The sequence below is a fragment of the Corvus cornix genome, chromosome 2, assembly GCF_000738735.6.
Source record: "Corvus cornix cornix isolate S_Up_H32 chromosome 2, ASM73873v5, whole genome shotgun sequence".
In the NCBI taxonomy this organism is placed as follows: domain Eukaryota; kingdom Metazoa; phylum Chordata; class Aves; order Passeriformes; family Corvidae; genus Corvus; species Corvus cornix.
The window spans coordinates 45,917,145-45,930,449 of NC_046333.1; the positions used below are offsets into that span (position 1 = coordinate 45,917,145).

The 13,305-nt window shown below is 37.3% G+C and overlaps 1 protein-coding gene across 2 annotated transcripts in view; it reads left to right on the top strand.

Annotated features, from left to right (window-relative positions):
• SKAP2 (src kinase associated phosphoprotein 2) overlaps window positions 1-13,305 on the top strand; it is a 120,303-nt gene that overhangs the window by 93,237 nt on the left and 13,761 nt on the right. The window contains exon 10 of one of the 2 annotated variants that reach the window (XM_039549259.1): window positions 9,429-9,512. In XM_039549259.1, coding sequence (XP_039405193.1) covers window positions 9,429-9,512 — 84 coding nt within the window. The remainder of the gene's footprint in view (window positions 1-9,428; window positions 9,513-13,305) is intronic. The other variant, XM_039549260.1, reaches the window with a different exon arrangement.

Consider the following 13,305-nt stretch of genomic DNA (forward strand, 5'->3'; position numbering starts at 1 on the left):
TATAAATCTTTATTGCGTTTATAAGAATATACTATGTACATGCCACACGTATTTAGGCCCGCAATCTCTACCACAGATTCCTGTGAACCTACAACAGAACCATGAAATAAACTTAAAAATTGTTGTTTGTTTTGTCCCTTTGAGACACTGATTTGCCTTCTGTCCAATAATTGGAACTATTTATTTTTGTTAGGGTGAGGGGGAACAGAGAAGGGAGCATTTTTTGTTAATCGGCTAAATAATTAGATGAGCATGTAGAAACATTAAACCCCAAAAGCTTTTCCTCTACATTGTTGAGACCTGTTAAGGGTAGTGTCATAAAATATTTTATTCTTTCTTTAAATGTTTAAGTATGGATTTAGGTAGGATGCCTATTGCCTCAATTTGGTATGCCAAAATTGAGGCTTTAGGAACAATTTTAGAAGTGGAGCCAAAATTGTGCTGTTGTTGAAATATAACATGAAACTTTATCTTCAGAGATGCTTCCGTTCAAGTGGGGAAGTTGTTATCTACTATCTTGATCAAAAAAGTAAAGGTAAGATTTAAAAAAGTACCTAGTAAAACTTAGGAAATTTGTAATGAGCTGGATTTTGAAGTCACTTGTGAAATTTTCACCTTCTTTGATGGCCCACCAGATAATTTTTTGATTTCTGAGTTTAATATATTCTGACCAGTCCACTCCGCATATAGGATCAGACAAGATACTTGATTTCTGACAAAAAAATCCCCAAAATAGTGACTTCATTTCTAAATACAAAGTGTCTGTGAATACAAAAACAGGAAATCAATGAATGAGTTTCTGGAAGTGGATCTCTATAATTTCTTTTATTCTTCATTATAATCATTGTGTGCATATCCACAATGAACTTGCTTGTGATGACCTTTATCTTTTCTCTTGAGAAGAATTACTATTATCAGGTCTTTCTTCATGAGGAAATAAAAAGGTCAGTACAAACCCCATCCCTTATTTCTATGCAGTGCACATTGCACTTTGGCATATTGTTATTGAATTTTATTAAGAATAATTAGATAATTTTGTCAAATAAATTTTAATATTCTAAAATTAGGCATTCTAAATGGTCTTCCCTGGTAGGCACTCCTGCTTTTTCTGCCTTTTTTCTAGCTCCTTTCCTCCCCAGCTTGCTGTTGGTGTAACTGAGATTTGACATGCTTCTCTTCCTCCTAATTCTGTCAGACTAGCAATTTTTTCCTACTTTAACTTTGAATCGAGAAGCTCTTGATTCTTTTGCATCTATGTTATTAAAAAAAATAAGAGAGAGAACATAGAGTATGTAAAAAGATTGGGTTTGGTTTGGTTTGGTTTGGTTTGAATCAGAGATTTTAGATTATTTGTTGTTTGGAGGACTAGTGCAAGGAACTGGCCAACTAAGTTGAATTGAGCTGTCACTCAAAACATGACTGAAGATTGCTTATTTGCAAGGAGAGCTCCAAGCAGGAAGCTGAGTTCATGAAATCTTTATATATTCATAACTAGGACTGGGAATTGCCTGTACCTCTGTGGATTATTCAGTTGTCCTAGTGAATATATTTTGTTCAGTCGTTGAGATGACTGAGAATAATTTTCCTCCCATTTTGATAGCTGTTTTCTTAAAACCTGAAGGGCTTCGTGAAGCCCTGGAAACAGCAACTTTCATACTAACAGCTTCTGTGTTTGGCAAATGTACAAAATTATGGAGTCTGAAGAGGATGTTGGCTGTGGCTACAGAATGGGGCAAAGGCAGGCAAGCAAAGGTACTGGAATACTTGGTACTGGGAAAAGGAAAGAAAAAGAAAGAGGAAGGGTGTTAATGTATATTCAGGTCTCAGCAAGTAGAAGAGTTAAGTAAAGCAAAGCATTCTCCTAGATTTCCTGAAAACTGGTAAAAGGCTGCACAGTAGAGTGAGAAGATCCACTTTGCAGCAATTGTGGATGACCTTGCCATCAATGCTTGGGGGGTTTTTTTGTGTGAGAGAAGCTGTTTTTCCTCCAGAGATGTGTTCTTTGATCACTTGTTGCTTGTTTTTTCCCATAAAATAGTGAGAGGCCATAAAGTATCTTCCAGCTTTTAAAACCATGATTTTTCAATCCGTCATGCTACTATAGTTCATGTGGATGGCTGTGTGGTAATACAGGAGAAATGTGGTGTCTTTTTCACAAACATATTTAGAAAGAGATACCTTTTTCCCCTCAAATTTGGAATGAGTTCTCCAAATGTACTCATTTCTCTCTACTACTTCTCTCTGTTATTATTCTTCACAGCAATAGTTACATGATCTAAATGACGTTATTCTGTTCAACACTAGAGAATAGCAGCTGTAAAGTGTTTGCTATTTGTCCTTAGTGGGACTGGGAAGTTTTTGGTTTACTTTACTCTTTAGTTTAGCAAATGCTATAACTCCAAAATACTTTTCTTAGGAAGGGGATGTTGTATCTGCTTTTTGCTTTTGGTTAAGCCAGACCATTACATATGCTAAGATTCCCTGGGTGGTGCCACAGAAAGGTTGTTTTGAGAGAGTTGTTTTTTCTCCAGAAAATGTCTAAATTACAGTCCAGTATTCCCATGTCACTTCCTCTCCTTCTCTTGCAGCAATGATCATGAGTTAATTTGCAACAAAATCTACTAACCTTTTCTGTAAGGATGATAAGGTAACTTTCCCAAGGTCTTCTCAATAGGAGGCAGGGCTTCACTTTTAGCTGAGATGGCCGGTTTAGTTATTCAGATTGCTTAGACAACTGGGAGTAACAGTGTGGTGCACAGTAGCACCTTTTAGAGATACAAGGAGTGCAACTGAGGGGAAAAAAGTACAGGATTTCTCAAGGAATACAGGAAGCCTCACATCTGGGGACTTGGCAAGATCTGGAGAAAACTGAGTAATTTGAGCTAATCCTGTTCTAGAAAGTCATTAGCTTCAGCTGTCTCATATGTGAGCTATTAAAATGCACAGGCTGTTTTAAACTGCTGCTGAACAGCTTAGTGTGGAGTACCAAAAGAGGCCAACTGCTGTTTCCTAGAAACCTGTTCTATCTTTCTGAGTTAGAGCAGGGTGTTAGACAGAGTAATTTCCAAAAGTCCCACCTCTCCCAAAGTATTTAGTTATTCTAGCTTTCTCACTTTGTAAAGCCAGTCCTACTTATTCAAGGCCATTGAGAAGTTAGGGCATTGTTAATATTAATAGCAGAGTTCTGTTACTGTCTACTGGTTGGGAAGAGTGGTGTGTATATTTAACCTCACTTTCGAATTTAGATAATGGTTATTTTCAAAGAGCTGGTTAAAACTTGTGCAAAAGTGTTAGCTGGAGGTCCCATCCAGATTAGATGGTGGTATATTTGAATGAAACCTTTTGCCTCCCTCTTGGAATTAGACTTGGATCACTTGTGTTGGAAGAAATTTGGGTTAGGAATTGGCATGGGTTGTCCTCAACTAAAACTGAAACATCTCAGTATGCATATTATTTTTCTTTAAGATGTATTTTTATATTGTTCATAACCCAGAGAGCTCTTTTGGTATTCTTTTGGAATACAATTCTGTATTGCCTGTTTCCCATCATATTTCTGAACTCAGTTATGGATGCTAAAAAAGGTAGCAGAGAAATTTTCCTGCTTGCCTCCTGTGAAAGTCTTCATTCTCACGCAAACCAGCTGAGAAACAGTTTGCTGTTTTGTAAACCAAGACTTTATCTCACAAGTGCAAACTTGTTTTGCATGGCCTTGTTATGGTACACCGAAGAAAATATTTTGAAATAGGTGTTAACACTGTTCAGGCAATCACTCTGGGAGGTGGATGGTCAAGCACCCAATGATGTTAAGCCACTCTTGCGAATCAAGTTGTATAAATGAGGTGGTAATTAATTAAATAATTCCATTCTATCCTGGACCCGAATTCTGTGTTGTTCTTAGTGCTGTCCCTCCGGACAACAGCCACACTCAGTGATGACCATTTAGTCAGATGCAACTTCTGCTTCTGCTGACATATGTTGATGTCATCTTGTCTGCAATCCCAGTGTTTAGCCTGTGTTTGGGTGACCCGTTTCTATCATTCTGCTTGTGTTGTGGAAATTGGTTTTTTTTACACTCAAGTTTGCCATGCAAGAATACAACTTTCTTGTTTGAGCTGTTGGGTGGTAACTAGCTGACCCATAGAAGTAGCAATAAAATGTCCTCTTTTCTGTCATGGTAAAAAATTCTTACATTTATAAATCTTTTCTCTAGTAGACAACTTGTTTCCCACTTCCCTCACTGTCCTGGAGACATTTTCATTCTCAAACAATGCACTATTGTACAGTCAGGTGGAGCTTTAATAAAACAAGAGTTTGTCTCCCCCTCTCTGCTCACACCATGGCTAGACAATAGCACCTTCAGCAGCCTTTTCCAAACTGTTTCATTGTTTACAGAGTACACCAGGCTGCTAATGGGAATGCAGGGTGAGGTGAAATGTCAAGAAGTTGTGTGTAAATCTTCCAGCAATCTGCCATGTCCCAGAGGAGCTGGGGGAAAGGGACCGATCTTCGGGAATATTGAAGGATTATCAAAGTTGGAGTTTTGCTAATTGCATTTGAAGATCTCTTCATACAGAGAGATCTCTCTCATATATAATAGGTGGATGTGGAGTCTAAAAGAAGATAACAGAAATGAAAATTTCTGCCATTATAAATACACACACCAAGGCAAGTAAGCCTACTGGATTTTCTATCAAGCTACTTAGGCTAAAACCCTGTAAGAGTTTGGATGAAATGTACAGGCCTGTACAGGTGAGAATGCTGCAGAGGACCCCATCCCCAATGCTGGGGAGCACTGACCTCAGGTAAGGCAATTTGCTGGCCCTGCATAAAACAGGGCATTAATACTTATTCCTTTGACCCAGATGGTCACTAGCCCTCACCACAAATGCTAGCAGAAGGTGTCAGTTTGGCCAAATTATATAAACAATCTTGTTCTTAAATTTTGTGCATTTATTGCTGCTTCTCTGGAAATATTAAATGTTTCTCTGAACGAATACTCTTGTTTTTAAAAAAGCCAGTTCTTGCTAATTTTTTTTAAAAAATTACATAGCTGGGTTGATTTATGTTTTGTATTAGAGTAATAATCCATCTGTTATGGAGGTGGGTCAATTCATAAGATTATAAATTTGGGAGAAAAAAGGTCTTGACTCTTTCCCATGGTGAGCATTTATTTGGGTTCAAAAGTTCTTGTTTGCATTTGTGCAGAATCATTATATGGTAGCAAAAAAGCAGTGTGGAGAAGTAATACTATTGGTGTCAACATACCATTATTTCTTTTGCTTTTTCTTGGGGAAAACAGTGTAGACCTGTGATATTCAGTGTCAGTAGAGTTCATGTACACACCTGGTTTTTTGCATGCATCTGTCCTCCTTGCCAAGTACAATAGTAAAGACACTGCGTAGTTTTTGTAATTGATTATTTAATAACCCAAGTGTTTTTGTGGGGGGTCTGTCTTACAAGACTTGTTTGTATGCTTATAACCTTCTGACACTACAGTGAGATTTCAAATGAAGAGACATGAATGCGCATTACAAGTGTGTGATTGCTTGTATCATTATGAAATAGATGAAAAATTAGTTCACTGCAGTAGTTTTTATCTGAACTGATCAAAACATCTTCCAGTGGTGTTGCTAACAATATGTGATTGGAATAATAACTTCACTTGTTGTTCTGTTCCATGCTGCAGCCGAGAGGCGTGTAAATACAAGCTGCTTATTTGCAAGAAGCTTCCAGATTTGCAATATGATTGCTATGGAAACCACACAATGAAAAGCTTATAACCATCTGTGTGGTTTCGTAGCTTTTGCCGCATAGCTTAGCTGGTTTTGTTTACTGTAATCAAAGCATTGAATAGAATATATTAACTCACAAACTGGGATTATTCAAGGTGTAAACTAGTATTGTGCAATGACAAAGTGTCAGAAACTAGAAGACAATAGAATATCAAATAATTATGGCATTAAATTAGAGACTAATGTAAAAAGATGGGTTAGGCAACATGTTAGTAGAGGAAACTGCTAAATTTATGCATATTTATCATGGAGATGGCACATTCCATGGGAGGAATGCACTGTTCAAGCCAAACTCTTACCCATTTTATACTCAAGTAGTCCAATCTATTTTCCTCTCTCTCTTTAAGAAAAAGAAATGGAAAGAAAAAACATTAATGGGTTAATGTAAAAAACCTCAGCAAGTATAGAATTCATTGTTCACTTTTTAAATTTTGTAGATGGTAGAATCATATGTGATTGGGTGATTATTTTTCTGTTTTTTCTTCAAACTGCAAATTGAATAAGTAAATTATTTTCAACAGCTTTCATGGACTAACTGAAAAAAAGCTTTAACAAGTATAGTTAGTTCCTTGTTGCATTGTCATAAGAGTTCTGTAGGTTGCTGTTATGGTGTCTTAAGTATCAGCGTAGTATGGAACATAATCTGTATCTCAGGGGTTTTTAAGATCTACAGCTCTGGAAGAGTTCACTGGTTTGATTAGTGTAGATTAGTCTCATTTTGACACAGTGAGAAGGTGGAAAAGAGTATTTTCTCACTGCAGTGATAACGATGGTGTGAAGATGATGTACAGAGGAAAAACTGGAATAGGTTATTTTAAAGGTATGCATGACTCCTTACACACAGGATCTTAAAAAAGCCAGAAGTATTTCTACTGTATTTTTTAATTTCATTTTTCATTTTTTGGCTCTATGCTATGTTGCAACACAAACTTACACATGTTGCATCAGACTGCAGCTGTAATTCCTGAGGTAATTGAGGTTGCTGTGTTTAAAGGACACCACATGCCCTTAGTTACTGCTTCAGGCCATAATACTAGAAAACATGAGAAAGAACCACAGGTTCTTTTTTAATATCCTAAATCAAACCTACTACAACTGCTCCACTCTGAGCATGATTGCATTAGCAAGTAGTGTGAACCATTTGCAACAGATTCATAAAGCACAGGTTTGTGCCAAGGACCTGATGTTTGTTGTGTATTTCAGAGGAGGTTTCCTACGGAGTCACTTCAGCCTGGTACCATGGGATGAATGCCCATTAGCAGCTGGACCATGTCCAGCATGCTTCTGGACTGCCTCTTCCAGTCTAATTGTACTTGAAACTTTGTCCTTTCTGTGACAACTCTGTAATGTAAAGCAAGGTGGGATGAGTGGGGATTGTTGAGATCCAAACCAGTATGCAAATATGGACAGTTTTGCTTGAATTTGGCACCTTTTGGAATTCAAAGAGCTTTGATTCAGACATTTTCGTATCTTCAGATGTCGATCTGGTGAACTCTTGTTTCTAGGAAATAAATTTTTCAGGAGAATGCATATATTCTAAATTTTTTCCATGAAATCGCAATGAAATCTACATGTATTCAGCTGTACCTTATGAAAAAATCTCTTCAAACCTCTCCTGCTGCTTTTAAAGTTGAGATACCCTCTACTTGAGTCAGTCCTCAGTTTAAACTAGTCTGATGACCATGACAAGTGATAGAGTTAAAATCCATAGGACATTGAATGCAACAACTGATTTAGGTCCAAACATTCAGTAACATGTAATATTACCATCTTTTTAATCAAAAAATAATATAATACAGTGTGTGTTGGATCAAGGTGGGTTTTTCTGGGAAAAGGGAGCAATTCTAGAAAATGTGACTAATGCTGGAATACTAGTGCCTGTACTCGTGTAACCATGGTAGGGAACCCACAGAATGACAGTGCCTCCTAGTGCTCTGGACAGCACAGAAGGATGCATTTTTGCCATTTATGCTCCAATTGTGAGTTCTTAAAATAAACAAATGAGCATACTTGGAAATATGTGACAAGTATTAATGCCAAGTAGGGAATACATTTGGAACATCTGAATGCAGTACATAGTTAGAGTGTTTTGTGTGTACTGCAGCTTCCAATTTCTCCTGTTCTATTGCTGGTTTTTTTTTTCCTGTTCTTTCCCCGCACCTTGGCTTAAAAAATAGTTTATATTCATCTTGACCGGATTTTTAACCGGTCAAGATTCAGAGAACAAAAAAATCTTGTTGGCTTAGTAGGGCAGAATTTCAAAGCTTTTTGTAGAGTGAATCTTATGATGTAATATTTGTAGGACTGTGTATAGAGGTTAGCAGCAATTATGCGTATGCATTTCAACAGGTCTACTCTTGTGCTTTAAACATCTGCTTTAATGTTTGCAGGAACAGTCTTGTGGATAGATTAAATTTTTACAAGGCTAAAACTCCTTTGAACTCTTGATATAAAATTCACTCTTTGTCAAAGTAAATGGGCAATTACATAAAAGTTGCACAATGAGGAACATTTTAAATGCTCTGAGTGCTTTATCTGTTGTCTGTCATTAGTAAAATATCAAAATTAGTTGCTGAAATGTGTATCTTAAAAAGAAGCTTGACTATCTGTATAAGATGTGATGAGTAGCAAAGCCAGATAGTTTAAATGTATTAAAAGTCCAGTTCTTCTTTGAGAAGTGGGTTTATCAATATACTATTTCCTCATTCAGTACAGCAGCTTTGTCACTTTTGATATACTGTAAATGCCAGGATAAATTTGTTTCTACTTCCTTAAGAACCTAAAGACAGGATTCAGCTAGAAGTTTGTTCCCCTGTTTTATGTCATCAGCAGAATTGTTGACTGGGAAATGTGAGGAGCAGATCTGGTGTCCCTGTACTGAGTGGAGTGTGGATTTACTCAAGTGAGGGTCTGGACATGAGAGAGTTCCATGTCTGTACCAGACAGGGAGTATGGGAGCACATCCTTTGAAATTGCCTGTGGGGATTTCAGTGTTCCAAGCCTGCTAGCCAGAAAACATGCTTCAGAGCTGATCACTGCCAGGTTTTCTCTTTTCTTGTCTCCTAAACTTGCAGTAAGTAATTTGATAGAGTCTGGGTTGCTTAAAACCGTGGGCAGGCACAGTGGGCAGGAGCAGTGAAGGGCATGGTATCTGTAGTGGCTGTGTTCCCATTCTGCAGGTGTTGAGCTACTGTGTCTGTAGGACAGTGTTGAAGGTTCTCTGCCTTTGTTGCATACTGCTCTCTAGAACTGAGTTATTGCATGGGCTGGGGATACTTTTTCACACCTTGGTTTCCTTTCCTTTGTCCTTTTCTGGCAAGAAATGTATGCAGCAGAAGAGGACCCTCATTCTGATTGTCTCGGAATGACTGAAAATCAGCAAACTGCAGCTCTATATGACTGCATTCAGACCAGAGTGAAAAGGGAAACAGATGTTCCCAACTGAGATTTTGAAAGAAAGCTCTTGGAGTGTTTGGATGGGTGGCGGAAACCACAGAAATAACAATGTTCCAACTTCTATATAAGTGCAAAATAGTAAACAAGGCTTACAGTCTGGAAATATAGAGTATGTCTTTCAGGCTGATGTGGGCTGTAATTCCTGTCAGCTGAAGTGTCCCTTCATAATTTCACTTGCAGTTATGTGTTTTGCAGAGGAACGTCTTTCTTCAAAAGCTGAAGTGCCAAGCAAAGAGAGCCAGGAGGAAGTTGCCACTGTTTCAGGTAATTAAAACCTTTCCTCTTTATTTTGCATATGCACTTTCTTTTTACCATTATTTTCTTGTCTATTCCATTTGCTGCTTTAAAATAATGTTTTTATAGCTCTGTAAAGCTGTCTTTTTAACCTGGGTATGTGATGGCAGCAAAACTGCTTAAGCACCACTTAGGATGCATGAAAACCACTTGAGAAGGATTTATAAAGTAAGCCAATTTATACAAGGTATTCCTTCCTGAATTACTTTGTAATGACTCAATTAGCTTTCATTTCTGCACAAAGGAGATTTAGTTGCATAAATTAGCTTATCATCATTGAGGAAGTGTCACTGCTAAAGGACAGTTTATAGATACAACATGCAGTTGCTGTCAAACCTATAAGAATGTAATATAGACATCTGTGTATACTTTGTGCTTGAGCAGAACAGACTTCTGCCATTCAGAGACTAACAGGGGACAACAAGTTGCCCAAGGGACTGGCAATGTAGACGTCTCTGAAAAGGTCAACTTGACACAGGCTCTGACAATCGACCCAAAGCTCTGTCTTCTTTGATAAAAATCAGATAAACTTAAGACCACTAATTGATCTGCAGCCTGTTTAAATGTTGGCCATGCATATCTTCATTGCATATGATTACCAGAGAAAGCAAATGAATTGGGTAAGAAATGCCAGAGTCCAGTGACAGCAGCATAAAAATTGGAAAAGGACACAAATGCCCAGAAAGGCTGTGAAGGATATTGTCTCAGCTTTAGCTTGGCAAACCGCCCTGGTGCTAATTATCTCTGGGACTGGAAAAATAACTGCATACACCATGTAAAGTCACATAGCCAGACAACTTTTCTTGATAGAAAGGTATTTCCAGTTATGCTTAAAAACAATATAGTTTTGTGCTTCAAGGGCACAGACCTTTAGATAAACTATTGGTGATTTGACACAGCAAGTAGAGAAGACTCACTTCTTATCAGACCTTACACCTTTCTGAGATCTGCTGCATTGTAACTGTGACCTGCACTGACATGCAATCTGGCTCTCCTTCCCCCATCGTACATAATGCACATAATTCTTTCAGGGCTGTCAAGGAAGGGGTGGGCAAGAAGAGTTCCTTTAGGAAGTAGCTCTGCAGTGCTCTTCCTGTTGCAACATGTGGAGAGGAAACAGAGGCCTGATTTCCTGACCCATACAGGAAAGCAGGGACAGGTTGCTGTGAGGAGTCTTGGGTTGCTTTTCTTGGACAGGAAACAAGAGCCAAGCCATCAGATGCTGTTAGCATTGTGCTCTGCTAAAAACATGTGTAAAACAACATGACTCATTACAGCCTTAATATTTAGTACTCATTTAGACATTACTGTAATTACAGGAGTGTGTTGTCATAATGGAGCGTGGGGTCAATCCAATTACAAAGTTGCCGACAGTATTGGTTTTTTTCATGAATGTACCTTCCTGAAGTTCTAATTGGTCATACTTCTAAGGAATCAAAACTTTAGCATCTGCATATCTGAAAAATTTTAACTGCTATAAGAATAGCCTTATCAGTCTTACTAGTATTTGTGCAATGTCATTGAAAATACCATAGCAGTTCCCCCAGATGTCAGGTTCATTTCAAGCAATAGTTTTGTGATCTGATCTTACATAGTTCACTATTTAACACTGGAAATTTGTTTGACTTTTAGGGCTGAGCTGACATGAGTATTTCTGATAGGCATCACATCATAAATAACTGACATGACTTGAGAATATTTTATGATTTTCCATACAAACAGCGCATACATTCTTAAGTTTAATTTATTACCTAGCTTTACTAAACCTGAACTCACAGAAAATATTCTGCAAATTGTCTGTGAGCTCAAGCTGATTAGTGCAAAAATTTTTGGGTTTTTTCCTACTCTTTTCTTGCCCTGACATATTTCTACTTCAATTAACTTTCAGACTTGAGTTCTTTTTATTCTGTTGTTCTTAATGCTAACTCTTGCTGCTAAAAAACTTTACATTAAATTGCTAGTGACCTAGTAATTTAAAAATACCAAAGCATTGAAGAGTTTCAGTTATATAATATGGCTTGCTGGGTCTTTTTTGTTATGACTGTCTACCCATTTTCATTTCCACAATCACTATTTCAATAAGTGTCATGTTTTCTGCCTTATCAGTGTAAATATGTTGATTTTAGGGTAACTAAGGAACAGTAGGAGAAGGAAAGTGAGAAAGATTTAACCAAACATCTTGGAATAGATTAGAATTTGAGTCCAAATAAATACACTACAGTTGTTTTGCCCTTATTTTTTAACTTTTCTGCCCTGTGAGATAAAGGGCAAGTAAGTAACAGGCATTTTTTGAAGTTTAGGGCATCATCAGAACTAAAAAATAACTGTGTTCTTTCACAGGGTTTCTCAAACTGAAGGGGACCAAAGTAAGAATGAGTGGGCTTGTGTTTCGCAGCCTTTTTTTTTAATTCTGTGCCTGTGTTTGTAAGCACTATGAATAATTTTATGAAGCGTTTTTCACTTTATACATATAAAGTCTGAAGTTACATTTAAAATTGTCTTTTATGTGTATGTAGTTGCCCTTACAGAATTTGGAGAAACTTGTGCTGGAGGGCATGAGAGGGGATTTTGAATTTGAAATTAATGTTTCTTGGAAGACCAGCATAGTTGTCCATAAACTTACGCCGCCAATTTCTTTCCCTGTTTTTTGTTTCTGTGCTCCAATATACCAATATATTGGTATATATTTTTCTGAAAAATGTGAACCTATCTTAAAAAAGAACCCTATCTTATGTTGAATTCACAAATGACAGCACAGAGCCATGGTTAGTCTTTGGTCAGTATCTTCACTGTTGCAATAAGCTTATTTTAAAATGCATCTTTTCCAGTGTGTTCACATTATTAGTTGGGTTGCTTTCCACTTTAAGACTTAATTAAATGCTCACGATGAACATAAAAGGAGAGACATGTCTCACCCGCTGTTGGGTCTCTTCTGTTGCAACTTACTTTAGTGTTAACAGGAGTTACTTCAGGCACATAAAGGTAAGAGCAGAACTCAAAGTGGTAAAGGTCAGTGTGAAAAGTCATGATTTCTTTCAGTGATGTTCTAAAGAAGTAAAAGTCCTGATTAATGTATTTTAAATGAGATCAATAAGCCAACTGATGAAAGATTTGAGAGGTGGGATATACCAAAATAGTTCTTTTGTTTTTTTGCTCATGTGGACTTACATTATCTTTTATGACTCAGAGTTGTGAACTGTGATCAGTACAGTAAAAAATGACCGAGGAGAGATTCTGATTTAATATTTATTTCAAATTAATTTCATTCTAACCTGTGTTACTGTTTATTGTCTAATGCTGAATTGGTGAATAATGAGGTCAAAACAGGAAGGGCCAAAATTTGGAGGTGCAACAATTCAAACTGATTATGCCTTCATGTTGAAATGATTATGTCTGTGCATTTTTAAATAACCAAATCTCTTATTTCTGAATGATATGTGAGCGTTCATATGGGTATCAATTGTTGCTTTTGGGGTGAGGACAGAAGAATTTGGGCCCTGGCAGCCAGAACGCCCCCTAGTGCTGCGCAGCAAGTTGTAGCTCCTAATCAGCAGTTTATGGAAAATTAAATGGTGGGTGACTGGCATAGCAGCTTTGAATTCAAGATTGTGAATATTTAGCCTTATGACAGTATTGCCACCCAAACAAGATAGCACAGAACACAGACTGAATTGAAGATAGAGAAAACAAGCTCTTCTTGCTCATACAGAGAATATTAAAATTCAAATCTAAGTATTTGCCGAAATAGAGAAGAACACAGGTT